This window comes from Tamandua tetradactyla, chromosome 12 (assembly GCF_023851605.1).
Source record: "Tamandua tetradactyla isolate mTamTet1 chromosome 12, mTamTet1.pri, whole genome shotgun sequence".
NCBI lineage: Eukaryota > Metazoa > Chordata > Mammalia > Pilosa > Myrmecophagidae > Tamandua > Tamandua tetradactyla.
In genome coordinates, this window is record NC_135338.1 from 62,049,651 (window position 1) to 62,062,372 (window position 12,722).

Consider the following 12,722-nt stretch of genomic DNA (forward strand, 5'->3'; position numbering starts at 1 on the left):
GTTTCTTCACTTGAGGAAGGGAGTGGGGTAACAGAAATGCAGGGGGCCCGTGGGTGGACAGGGGCAGGGGCACATTTTTGAGCACCTGCCCTTGGCCCGCTTCTGAAGCTTTTCCCCAAAGCCCCCACCTGTCTGTTTTTTTTGCAGAGAAAGCAGAGGGAAAGGCAGCTTCTACCCGAGGGCAGGGGGCCTCCCTCCTGCCTCCGAGGCAGCTCCGAGTCTCATCCCAGCCATTTGTGTAGCCTCAGCCGCCTTCCCGGGAGCTCCTGCCGGCCTGACTCCCCACACCCCCTCGGCTCATGACGGCCAGCATGTCCCCAAGCCTGCAAGGCCCAGGTTAGATGGCCCAGAGGTCAAAGGTGCCCTCCCTCTCCCCACTACCTGCCGCACATAAAAAGGAGCAGAGATTGCTGTCACCAAGGGGAAGGGGAGGCTATGAATTGGGTAGGCACCCACCCTCTGGACCCAGGATCCATTTGTAATTTAGGCTGTGTAAATTAAGCATGCACAGCTGACCCATCCATGGGTCATCACCTGGTACCCTCCTCAGAACTGGGGGAGCTGTAGGACAGCTGCTCAGAGGACAGGCTTGTCCAGGGGAGCCAGTATGGACAAAGGCGAATGTGGTGGAGGGCATGTGTGTATTGGGGGGAATTTGTACATTGGGGGGCTGTTTATTTAGGTGTGCATTTGTGAGCCCTGGCTCTCTGAATCTGCAAGACTGGGCATGTGCGCTTGAGCCCATCAGGTGTGTGGCTGTGTGTGTGTGTGTGTGTGCACAGGAGAGGCCGTATGTTTTGCGAGTGTTTCAGGATGACTAAGGCCATGATTGTGCCTGCGAAGGGGTGTGTGGGTGTATGTGATGAAACATGTTACCTGGGTGTCTGTGTGTATTTGCACATTTAAGTGTGTGTGTGGCTCTGATGGCCGTTGGTGGAGGGGAAGGCACACGCTTGGCCATGTCCAGATTTCATTCGTGCACATCGCTTCACCTCCCTGCTGTCCATGACTGAGCCTGTGGCTCTCCTGGCTGCTAATATGACATGGCGTTTGTGTGGCAGTGCGTGTTTGCTACAAGTGTGTATTTTCCTGCGTTTTATAGCTGGGGCATTTGTGTGTGTAAGGCATTTCAGAAGTGTTTTTCAGGGAGTGTGTGTGATTCTGGGCAAATTCTATGTCTTCAGAGTGTGCATTCGTGTTTTTTTCTAGCTATATGACCCATGACAAGGGGGCCCGGGACCTTTGCAATAAGTGTTTTGGCGTCACTGCACTAGCTTCTGTATTCTGGGTCCTTGCGTCGTTCTGGGGAGTCTACATCCCGGCCGTTGTTCGGTCCAGGCGACTTGTCCTCGGCGGGCCCGTGTGCTGTCCCGTGTGAGGAGCGTGTGCCAAACGTGCGCAGGGTACCTGTACCCGTGTGGCCAAGTGTGCCCCCACGTGTGCGGGCGCCTTTCTGGGACGCCGCAGTGGGTGGGGGGCGGCCGTGTGAGAGGCGGGGGTCACCCGGACTGGCCGGCGCCGTCCCCGTGCGCACGGAGGCGGGGGCGGGGGGCGGGGGCCCGGGGGGGGGGGGCGGAACGAAAAGGGCGGCGCGCGCGGCAGCGGCGGCATCTCGGCGGCGGCAGCGGAGAGCGCAGCGCGCAGCCCGGCGCAGCCCTGGCTTTCCCTTCGCTGCGCGCCCGCGCCCCCTTTCGCGTCCGCAACCAGAAGCCCAGCGCGGCTCCAGGAGCCGGACCCGCGCCCGCGCCGCTCCCGGGACCGCGACCTCGGCCGCCCCGCGATGACCGCGACCATAGCCCTCCTGCACGTCCTCTTGCTCCTGCTGGCCTTCGACCACAGCGCCCATGGTGAGCCCCCAAACCCCCCGCCACCAGCTCCCCTGCGTTCCAGCCCGCGCCCCCTCGGGGACGGCTGCGACGCCCTCCACCCCAGCTGCTGGTGCCCCGTGCGCCCCGTCCTGCGCGCCCCAACTCCTGCGGTTCCCGCCTAACCCTAAGCCCCGCGCTGTGCCTGTCTCGCCCCCTCTGCCACTCTCACATGCCAAGCCTGGTTCTGGGGTCCCTGGGTTGGGGGGCAGGGGAGAAGGTGTGGGACCCCCAACCCCTTCTCACCCTGCAGAAGTATGCTTGGAGGGTGCCCCAGCGCTGGGAGAGGAGGTATGGAGAAACAGGTGATGCTGGGGAATCCTCTGTAAAAATGCTCTGGGTGTAACTTTGGGGTGTCCCTGTGCGCCCTGCTTCGGAAACAGGGGTCTAGGAGGCAGTGGGGGGTGACTTGGCTGTCTGAGCCCCAAATCCCCAACCAAGAGCTCAGCCCGAGTCCCTCCTGCGTGGCGTTTTTCTAGGTGAGGGGCTGCGACACTTCTGTCTGCAGCGGCCATCTGTCTCTGACAGCGGGAGAGTTGCCCCCTCCCAGCAGTGCCCCCCCTTTCCTGCACCAGTGGTTATGGGGGGGGGGTGCTAACTGGAAAGCTGGAGGGTGGGATGAATAAATGCACACAGTAGGTGCCTATTAAAGAGTGTCAGAATCTCTGCCCACTTGGCCAAACCCTTGCAGGCCCTCTAAATGTGAAGAGTCAAAGGTAGCAGCCTCTGGGGAGATTTGACCTGCGTGCCTGGCTTAACTGGAATAACCTTTTAAAAAAAATCTAGTTGCTTTACCTGTGAGCCTGCCGGGTGAACCTGTCTGGGCTTTCCAGAGTTGAACACCTCAAAATCTATCCCCTACCCCTATTAGCACACTTTGCAAAAAATGAGGGCTTGGCCGAAAGCCCGGAGGTCAAATCTTTCCACCCACTGACTCCCCATCCTGCTTTTAGGAGGATTTAGGGTTCTGTTTTGTTTGGTGTGTGTGCGTGCGTATGTTTTAGGGAGGGAAAAAGGTGTCTGAGCTGCTCCTAAGAACTAGGGACTGTGATGTGGCCACCCCATACCTAGCAACATCGTGAAGATGTTTTTCAGGGTGGGCTGAGCCACCGTCCAGCCACAGATATGAAGTGCCTACTATGTGCCTACTGGGAGTGGGGCTGGGAGACCCTTGGAGGCTCCTTAGCTTCCTTGAGGGCAACTGTGGGCTGTTGGGGGAAAAAAGCAGCTTTTGCCTTGGTTCTCAGGGGTGTCGCAGGGTGAATTGTGTCATTTTTCTTATGCCTCAGGAGCTGAATGCTACCCGCCTTGCCACCCCCTAAATGGATTCTGCGAAGATGACAATGTCTGCAGGTAATGGAGTGGCTCCCAAGAGGCAGCTTGGGGGGTGGAGGGGTGGGGGCGGAGGGCAGGGCAGAATCCTGGGGAATCAAGTGTCAGGCAGGAAAAAAAAAAACAATGACGACAGGGGATGGGGCTTGGCCACTGGATTAGGGTGATCTGGCAGAAAGCTGTTAGGGAACCCCAAGGGGGAGAAAAGGGCAGGGGCTAGGGAGAGGCCCCAGCAGGGTGAGACCACTGCAGGCCACTGCGGCAAAATGTAGCAATATGTGGGGCTCTCAGGGACCCCTGCTTGTCTGCTCCTCAGTGTGTCGTCTTTTTAAGCTTTTCCGTTCAGGTGCCTGACAGTTGCTTCCTAGGACCTACTGGCCTGGCACTGTGCAAAGACCCCCAGGGCTCTTGGTTCCCCAAGAAACGGTCCTGCGCTCCCTCTCCACCCCTGCCCTCCCCCCACTCCCAATTACGTCCCCATCTTTTTTCCTTTTGCAGGTGCCAGCCTGGCTGGAGTGGTCCCCTGTGTAACGATTGTGTGCCCCTTCCTGGCTGTGTCAACGGAATCTGCTCGGATGAACCTGGACAGTGCATTTGCGAAGACGGCTGGGATGGGAAACTCTGCGACATAGGTTGGCAGATGCCTTTGCCCTCCCCCCCAACCTCCCTCGCTACCTCCTACCCCTTCCTACTCCCCCCACCTCCCAGCACCCCTGCCCCGCTCCCCCAAGCCGCTTCCTCCCAGCCGCAGGGGCCACCTGCCCTCCCTCTCCCCCTTAGTCCACACACACGAATTTTAATTGTCTGGTACCGAAGCTCCTAGAAGGTAGGGACTTAATTTTGTTCACCTCTATTTTGCCAGCAACCAGCTTTCAGAGAAGGCACTGGGCTGGGCTGGGGTGGAGGGCTGCTCATTGAATAAAGAGTCACAAAATAAACACATACACAGAGTCAAGATGGTGGGGACCACAGGGCTTGGGCAACCTGTCTAGGTCACTGGGGCTCAGCGAGGGCAAAGGACTCAGGGGACTCAGAGCTAAACTCTAAGATAATCACATCCAGGACCATAGGCGGCAGCGAAAAGCAAACACATAAATTGGCGGGGGGGGGGGGGTGTTGGAGAGAATAAGTGGTTGGGGGACAGGAATATGATTAGGAACATGAGGGTGGGGTTAGGGGCCCTGCTGGAAGAGGCCAGGGGTAGGGGAGGGCTGGGGATCTGGAGATGCTGGGAAGTGGTAGGATTGCTGCTTGGCATTGTCTGTTGATCTTATGAATCGACGCCATCTCTGCACCACGCCCCCCCATCCTGAGCAATTGAGAATTGGCTTTGCCCTTGCATTTTTGGGACCATCCTTTGGCAAAACCCGTCTTGAAGCCTGGGCAAACTGAAGCCCTGGGGGAAACCTCCCAGCTGCCCAGGCAGCTGCCAGAGGACCTCTGTCCCAGACCCCAAAAGAGGTGCACCTTGGGGACCCCTCAAGGCAGCTCGCCCCTCCTGTAATCGTCTTGTGTGAAATTAAAGGGCCTTTTGTGAGTGCTAACCAAAATGCTCTTGGTACCAGGGAAACTGAGGCAAAGGGAAGAGAAAGGACCTGCTGGAGGGTCTTAGTCAGGCTAAAGAAACCAAAACAAATGCAAACAAACCCTTCCCAGCCCCAGAAATGGGTTAATTCTCTTCTGTGACAGCTTCCAAGGTCCTCCATTAAGGAAAACCAAAGGTCCTGTTTTCACTGTCACCTCACAGAGCTGGCGCCCAATCATGGAGCTGCCCCCTCCCCTCTTGGAAGCCCCCTCCCCAGGGTGGCGCAGGTCCCCCCCCCCCCCCCCCGCAGCTGACCCGTGCTCGGCTAGCAGCTTGGACGCCTCTCGCAGCTGCGCCCTTGCGGCAGCCACGGCTTGGAGCGAGTTCTGGGGATCCCAGAAAAGCCACCATTTGGGATCAGGGCAAGATTTTTGCCTGGAGCCCAGTCCCCTCGATATCTAAGCCCCGGACATGCAGGCTGGAATTTTCCAGACAAAAGCCCCCTCCTGGTGGCATGTCCCTGCCCTGTTAGCTTGACAAAGGGCTTTCCAGCTTGGGGGTAGGTGGGGAGTCTGGGCTTCCAAGAGGAAATCAGTCCTCTGGAGAGTCGATCACCCTCTCCCTTCCCCCAGTCTTGAGGTGTTCGTGTGGCCGCAGCTGCTGTCCCCCACAGAGACCCCAGGTGGCCTTTGCCTTGCAGCAGATAAATTCACCCCGACTTCTGGTTTTGGGGTCCAGGAGGGTGAGGCGTCCTGCTCCCCAGCCCACAAAGCCTGGCGTTGTGGGGAGAGGAGCAGGGTGCCGGCTGGGGGCCGTGGCCAGCTCTTTAGTGTAAATTTAAGATTCCAAGTGACAGGAGAGCCGGGAGCAGAGACTTAGGAGGCAGGCTTGGAGAGGTACCGTGTGCTAAAGCCCTGCCTTGCCGTCCGGTAATGACAGGGATAAATCCTCTTTATGTTTTCTTGCACCAAACCAGGTTCCAAAGGAAAACCTCATGCACATGGGAGAGTCTGTCTGGTGGCGTTCAGGTCTTTTCCTTATTGATCAATTGCCACCTCCTCTCCGTGAGAGTGCAGGTCTCTCTAAAACAGAGGACAAAAGCTGCACAAGTGGTCGCAGCACTGGGGGGCCCCCTCCCTCCTTTATTTGTTGCATCTCTGGCCAGCCCTTGCTTTCCATTTGGCAGGTGCAGCAGCTCAAATCATAGAAAACCAAAGCTCAGAGATCCCTAAAAAATTCAGCCTGTGAGTGCCCCTCCTTTTACAAGTGGGGAGACTGAGGTACAGGGTGAGAAGTTGCTGAGCTCTGTTGTCATGCAGCAGCAGGCTGGAGACAGGGTGCTGCTGGGGAGCTGGGGTCTTCCCTGTCAGAGAGCCCCTGACCCAGGCCCCTTATGGCAGCGCCTCTTGGCTTGCTGAGCTCTGGATAATGAAGTGGGCACAACAGGAGGTACAAAAAGGCAGTGGAAATATCCTAGTATTCGTGGAAGCCTCGGTTGACAAGAGGGTGTGCTCAGTAGTTCTGATTTTGCTGCCTTCAGTAGGAGCCGCTCCCCCTTCCTTCGTTTATGCCCTTTGAGCAGAAAGATGTCTGGGGTGGGGGGCAGAGAAGAGCCCTCCGGAGATGGAGGCAGAACTGGGGCTAGTGCAGGTTCCTGGATTCCTGAAGGGTCTTTGCATCTGATTTCCCCCTGTTCCTTTTTCATGAGAAATTGGGTTTCACAGGCGATTTTCCCAAGGGCTGGGCTGGACTGGTCCACCCAGTGGTGGGGGACTGAGATAGAAAGGGGTGGCTTTGTCTCCTCTCTCCCATATATGAGAGTGGCATTAGGAAATCTCCGTGCCGCCGTTTGGCTTGGGGGAGGGGCAGGAGGTCTGTGGTAGAGGTCACGGACCTGGTGCTGTACGTCAGGGGTGCCAGGAGAAGGGGGCACACTGTCCTGGGCCTGACCCTGCCACCTTCGGCAGGAGACCCCTTCAATGCCCCAAGACTCAGTTTACTCAGTTTGGCATTTTGGGGGAGGGGCTTGCTACACTTCCTACTCGGGAGCCACTTGGTGGCCATTGGTGGTGGCCCTTGGCAGAGCCATCTGGGCCCTCACTGGGGGTCCCTGTCCCACTTGTGTCACCCCCTCCACCAGCCGAAGGTACTGCCTCCCCACCCCACCCCAGAAGCTCTTCTTCTCCCTCCTGGAGGAGGGGATGACGCAGTCGGGTCTTCTCTGTGCCCCCAGATCTCTGGCCTTGCACCTCCAGCCCCTGCACTAACAACGGGACCTGCGTGAATCTCGAGGATGGCCGCTACACGTGCTCTTGTGCGCCGGGGTTCGCGGGGCAGCTCTGCGAGCGGAAGGCTGGTCCCTGCGTGGTCAACGGGTAAATACTTTTTTTTTTGACTGTGTCTGATCTGGTGATGGCTGCTTTTGATTCCTGCTTCCTGTCCCCTAAGAACCCTTTCAGCCTTGCCCCATTGGGTCTGTCACCTGACAAAAGAGGGAAGTAAGTGTCTCTCCCGGCTGCCCCGCAGGGGGCCGGCTGAGATCAGGGGCATTTCTGTGGGAGCGCGGTGCCTCCGTCTTCCTCCCAAGGCTCTGGCAGGTGATCTCAGATGTCCCCGAGTCCCCATGGTGTCAACGGCGGCAGATTGGGGTGGGTGAGCCAAAGTGTGGTGGAATTTTCTAAAGGCTATATGCTAACAGATCAGAGCTCCACGGGGCCACAGGGGCTGCGTGTGATACCCAGGACCATGGTATCAGGGCGCTTTTGTGGAACTAGGGGGGCTCTCAGTCGGGTTTTCTGTGATGTTTGGAGAAAGGGCTGCAGGTGGGGAGGAGAGGGGAGGGATTGAGGTTGGGGCTGCGCAGGGGCTCCGGGAGCTCTGGACAGTAGGCAGAACAGAAAGACAGACAGATGGACAGCTACTTTCCCCTGTTGTTCCTCCCCACGTGGCGCTTTCTCGCAACTTGCCTTTTTACATCCCTTATCTCCTTAGCTGCACTGAGCCGTTTCCGCTCCGGATGGGACTTCAGCTGGGCCAGGAGAGATGGCGACAGAAGCAGGGTCTGAATCCAAGCTAGAACCCAGTCTCAGGCCCAGAGCCGGGGCAGGGAGGTGGGGGAGCCCCTTCCCTCGGCAGAGCCCAAGGCTTGTCTTGACCCAGCCTGCCAAGGCCGGGGGTGGGGCAGGAGTTGGCACGCGCCGTATCCGGCATGAAGGCGGCCACCGGAGATCAGTACTCAGGGGGGCTTGGAGAAGGGGAGGGGAGCACTAAACTCCATTTCTGCTTATTAGCAAGAAGGGAAAAAACAGAGGAGACCTTTACAATATTTTGCTTTTCTCCCTAACAGACTTGAATCGGTCTGTCAAAATAGAATCCAAGGCTCTTGAGATGCCTGCAGAGCCGGCCCTCGCCCTGAAGCGGCCGGGCTGTTTCCTTGTGTTTACAGCCCCTTTCTTCCCTGGAGTTTTGGCATTTATCAGATGACAAAGGGCCTGCTCGTTTAAAAGCACTTAAATTAAATGCTCCGTGTGTTCCGCTTTGAGTAAACGACTTCGGTCTGCAAGCTGCACTTGGGTGAATGGACCCCCTATTACAGAGGAGCCCGGTGCAGACGCCGACTTGTGCCCATGTAGACAGATGGGGTATTTCTTTCATTTTGAGGTCCCCGGGGATTTCCCGCACAGAAGCCCTCAGGCCAGCTCTGCCGAAAATAAAAATAAAATAAATACCAAGGGGCAGGGGGTAGGGTGGCGGAAGTGGCAGGAGTGAGGGTAGTAGAGCCTGGGATGAGGGGGAAACAAGTAGTGGTCCCCCTGCCTGTTTCTCCCGTCGCACCCAACGAGGGGTCTAAGGGCCAGTGATCACTGACTTGGCCTCTCCCAGCCTCAGTTTCCCCACCTGTCCAGTGACTAATCACCAGTCCTCCCGCTGGAAAGATGACATGAGAGGTAGATAGGAAGTCAGGTGTGCTGCAGGTTGGCAGCATGGGGGGGTGGCATCCCATCCCGGTGCAGGATGGGAGCCCCTCGCAGGCCTCTCCGTGCACCTGGCCCCCCTCACGCGCTCAGTGCCTTTGGATCACCTGCCCGGCTGTGTCTCCGGGACCTTCTGCGCCAGCCTGTGCCGCGGTGGTGGGAGAGGGGCGGAACTCCCGCCCGCCAGCCCCACCGTCCTAGCCAAGACCCCCGAGGGCCCTTCACCATGTCTCTGTTGTGTTGCAGTTCCCCCTGCCAGCACGGAGGCACCTGCGTGGACGATGAGGGCCGGGCCTCCCATGCCTCCTGCCTGTGCCCCCCTGGCTTCTCAGGCAATTTCTGCGAGATTGTGGCCAACAGCTGCACCCCCAACCCGTGCGAGAACAAGGGCGTCTGCACCGACATCGGGGGCGACTTCCGCTGTCGCTGCCCGGCCGGCTTCATCGACAAGACCTGCAGCCGCCCCGTGACCATCTGCGCCAGCAGCCCGTGCCAGAACGGGGGCACCTGCCTGCAGCACTCCCAGGTGAGCTACGAGTGTCTGTGCAAGTCCGAGTTCACAGGTCTCACCTGCGCCAAGAAGCGGGCGCCCGGGGCCCAGCAGGTCACCCGGCTGCCCAGCGGCTATGGGCTGACCTACCGCCTGACGCCCGGGGTGCACGAGCTGCCGGTGCCGCAGCCCGAGCACCGCATCCTGAAGGTGTCCATGAAGGAGCTCAACCGGAGCTCCCCGCTGTTGAGCGAGGGCCAGGCGCTGTGCTTCACCATCCTGGGGGTGCTCACCAGCCTGGTGGTGCTGGCCACCGTGGGCATCGTCTTCCTCAACAAGTGCGAGGCCTGGGTGTCCAACCTGCGCTACAACCACATGCTGCGCAAAAAGAAGGACCTCCTGCTGCAGTACAGCAGCGGGGAGGACCTGGCCGTCAACATCATCTTCCCGGAGAAGATAGGCATGGCCACCTTCGGCAAGGAGGCGGGCGACGAGGAGATCTGAGCGGCGCCCGCGCCGGCCCCTCCCTGTTCTCGGGGTCCCGCAGAGCTCATTATATGCGGTCTGTGCTCCTATTTGTGGCGGAATTTGCTCTATCTTGTGTCGAATCTGGTGATCGCTATGCTTACATCTATTGTCTTTGTGTCGCTGTGTGACAAACGCTGACGCCAGGAGAATTGCCACCCCTCCCCCTCTCTATTAATGCATGATACGAAAATAATAAGAATTTCATCTTTCAAAAAAAGTAAACGAAATTAAGTGTTATTCTAAACTCAAATAGCAAAATATCAAAAAATACCAAAAAAAAACATGGCAACGGAACCAGGGCTCGGTGCCGAGGTCCCCGTCCCCCGGGGGCCTCGCCCACGGAGCCCTCGTGAAACCGTCACGCGTGCTGTGCGCGACCGATCACTGTGAAAAGGCTAAAATCTCTTTCGTTCGTTAATTCTCACGCGCCACATCCGACTCGCACTCACATCAAGTTCTCCAACACCGCAACCTTCTAGATCTTTCTAATTGATTTGCGATTTCGCAGAGTGCGGCGGCCGTGTGTCAGGCAGAGAGAGAACCCTGGGTTGGCAGCTGGGGGGCCGGGACCCTGTCCCTGCCCTGCCACTAGCTCGCCGTGTGATCCTTGGCGAGACCCCTTCCTTCCCAGGCCCGCCTTTTCCCCCCTCTCAAGCGAGGGGCTTGAATATGTCATCAAGGTCCTCTCTAGCTCTCAAACTTAGAATTTGGAACGAGGAGTACAAACCAAAATAGTTGACAATTAGGATCTGATGAAGACTGAGTCTCATCGTGCGGTCCGAAAGGTTTTGGCCTATCCTGGATGCACACTTGACACAATGAAATGAAACCCTAATTGCATTTCTCAAAATGGGAAGCCGCCTGGCCTACCTCCCATTTGGAGAAAAAAAAAAATAATAATTGTAACCCTTGGAGTCACAATGTGCGATTCGGAGTTGCTATGTTGGCACCTCCCATTTCCCTCCAAGCCCCGACACTTTTCCCGCTTCCTGCCCTGTAGATTAGAGACCTCCCTCAAAATTTAAATGCACTTTGAACCGCAAGTGCCCCTGGCGAAATCTGAGCAGCAGCACAACCCTCACCAAGGTTTTCACACGGTTTAGTGGAAATTTTCTGGTTCTATGGCGAAAGTGGTACCAGATTTGGCCTACACAGCCATGGATTGACATTTGTGTTGCTGAGTTAATTGTCCTCAGATCCCAAAAGACCTAGCCAGCTTCTGAATTATGAATTTGATATTTTTTTCAAAGACTTCTATCTTTTTTGCAACAATAGAAGGAAATGGGACAGAGCTCTGTTTAGCTTTCCAGCTCTTGGGTTGGGCAGCTCAACAGCCCTTGGGTACCAGTTAGGAATATTTTTGCTTTTTAAATTATTTGGATAGGAATCTATAGCCTTAGCTTTATTGAGTATGACCTGCCATGTTTACCTTGCTACAGACATTGATTTCTAAGCCATCACCATCTTCATCATCTTAGTCATTCAAATCACGTTCACCCCATACACACCCCATCCTCCAGCCACCTGCGTCACCGTCACAACACTGTCACAACACCATCACCGACTCCATCGCCCCTTGGCCCCTGGAACCCCCTGCCCCGGGTCCTGTATCACCCCCCCCCCCACCGCCAAGCCCGACTTCCTCTACCCACTCCATGTCCCCACCCCACGCTCCTCGTCCTTCGGCACCCGAGCCCCAAGCCCTCCCCCGCCTTGCCATGCCCCTGGTCACCTGCAGCCCAGACCCCTGCCACCCGAATGCTGAGCCCCTCCTACCCACCGCAGCTCCCACCAATACCCCTGAAAACCTTCGTTGCCATCCCCAGGGCCCTCTCCAGCCTTGGCCCGAAGCACCCCCCCCCCACTCCCGGATTTACCCCCAAATCCCTGCCCCCCAGTCCCCGCCCATTCACCCTCACCCCCCAAATAGCAGCCTCCCTGCCAGTGTCCCCACTGCCAGGCCCCTCCCCGCTCCCAAGCCTCAGTCTGCAGTCCCCACCCCCCTCCCTAGATGTCCCCCCTCCACGCCCTCTCCTGCACCCTGAATCCCCTGGCGCTCTCCCCAAGGCCCTCGTCCTTTTCCCTCCTAAGTCCTTCAAATCACCATCTCATCTCATCTGGAGTTTGTTTCACGAAGTAAAAATTATAAAAAGACAAAAAAAAAAAGAACTGTTGGTATGCGTCGGGTGGGAGTTCAGTGCCCCCCCGCCTGGCCTCTCTCACCACGAGACCGTGACCGAATTAGCTAACGGTTCTGATCCTCAGTTTCCCCAAATGCTAAATTCTTAGATTGGACGAAACAACCAAACTCTCTGCTCAGTTCCAAGCTCAACACTGGAGAGAGAAGCTGCAGTCCCCCGATGATGGTGGGGAAAACAGTCCAGTTACCTTTTATCCATGTCTGATTTTTCATGGATCCATCCTTCATCCTCCATTCATCTGACCAGAAAGCATTTTGGGCACAGCTGAGGGGTCCTGCAGGGGAGGGAAGCAGACCCCCAGGTGTCCCCCGAAACCAGGCGCAGTGCAGGGTAAGTGCTGTGGGGGTTGAGAGTTCTGGGCCCCAAACGGACCCTCTGCCAGCATCTCACCTTCTCTCCTCCCAGCACCGTTGAGGCGCCCCGCCCCTCCCCCAGTCCCGCAGCGCTCACCCACACGCACCCCTCGCGCCACCCGGGCGGCCTCCTCCTGCAAAGCGGAAGCCGCCCGCGCCATGGCCCAGGGCCCACCACGTTCTGCTGAGAGTGTCAGGATTTCTGGCTGCACGTCCACACCTTAGGGTGCTGGGTGCAGTGCGTCGTTTACGAAACAAACGGAGAAGCTCAAAGACAGCGGTCTCAGGCATGATAACTGATTCGGTCCCCAAAGTTGAGAGAGGAGGAGGAGTGATGATGTTTTTGTAACCAAACCATTAAAAATGTCATTGGCGCTCTTTTTAGCTTTTCCGTTTACTACCAGACACGCAAAAAACCTTGTTTATTGAAAAATAAACAAATAAGGGCTGATAT

The 12,722-nt window shown here is 57.2% G+C and overlaps 1 protein-coding gene across 1 annotated transcript; it reads left to right on the top strand.

Annotated features, from left to right (window-relative positions):
• The first annotated feature begins 1,626 nt into the window (after positions 1 to 1,626).
• DLK1 (delta like non-canonical Notch ligand 1) lies at positions 1,627 to 9,941 on the top strand. Its single transcript, XM_077123561.1, has 5 exons — positions 1,627 to 1,847; positions 3,155 to 3,218; positions 3,696 to 3,829; positions 6,956 to 7,097; positions 8,943 to 9,941. The coding sequence occupies exons 1-5, from the start codon at positions 1,781 to 1,783 to the stop codon at positions 9,688 to 9,690; spliced, it is 1,155 nt and encodes a 384-aa protein (XP_076979676.1). The 5' UTR covers positions 1,627 to 1,780; the 3' UTR covers positions 9,691 to 9,941.
• Positions 9,942 to 12,722: the final 2,781 nt, after the last annotated feature.

Excerpts from the sequence above, each read along its gene's own strand:
- DLK1 (XM_077123561.1), top strand. The coding sequence starts at position 1,781 with ATGACCGCGACCATAGCCCTCCTGCACGTCCTCTTGCTCCTGCTGGCC. Across the intron at positions 1,848-3,154 it reads CTTCGACCACAGCGCCCATG|GAGCTGAATGCTACCCGCCT; the intron begins GTGAGCCCCCAA and ends CTTATGCCTCAG. Across the intron at positions 7,098-8,942 it reads GGTCCCTGCGTGGTCAACGG|TTCCCCCTGCCAGCACGGAG; the intron begins GTAAATACTTTT and ends GTTGTGTTGCAG.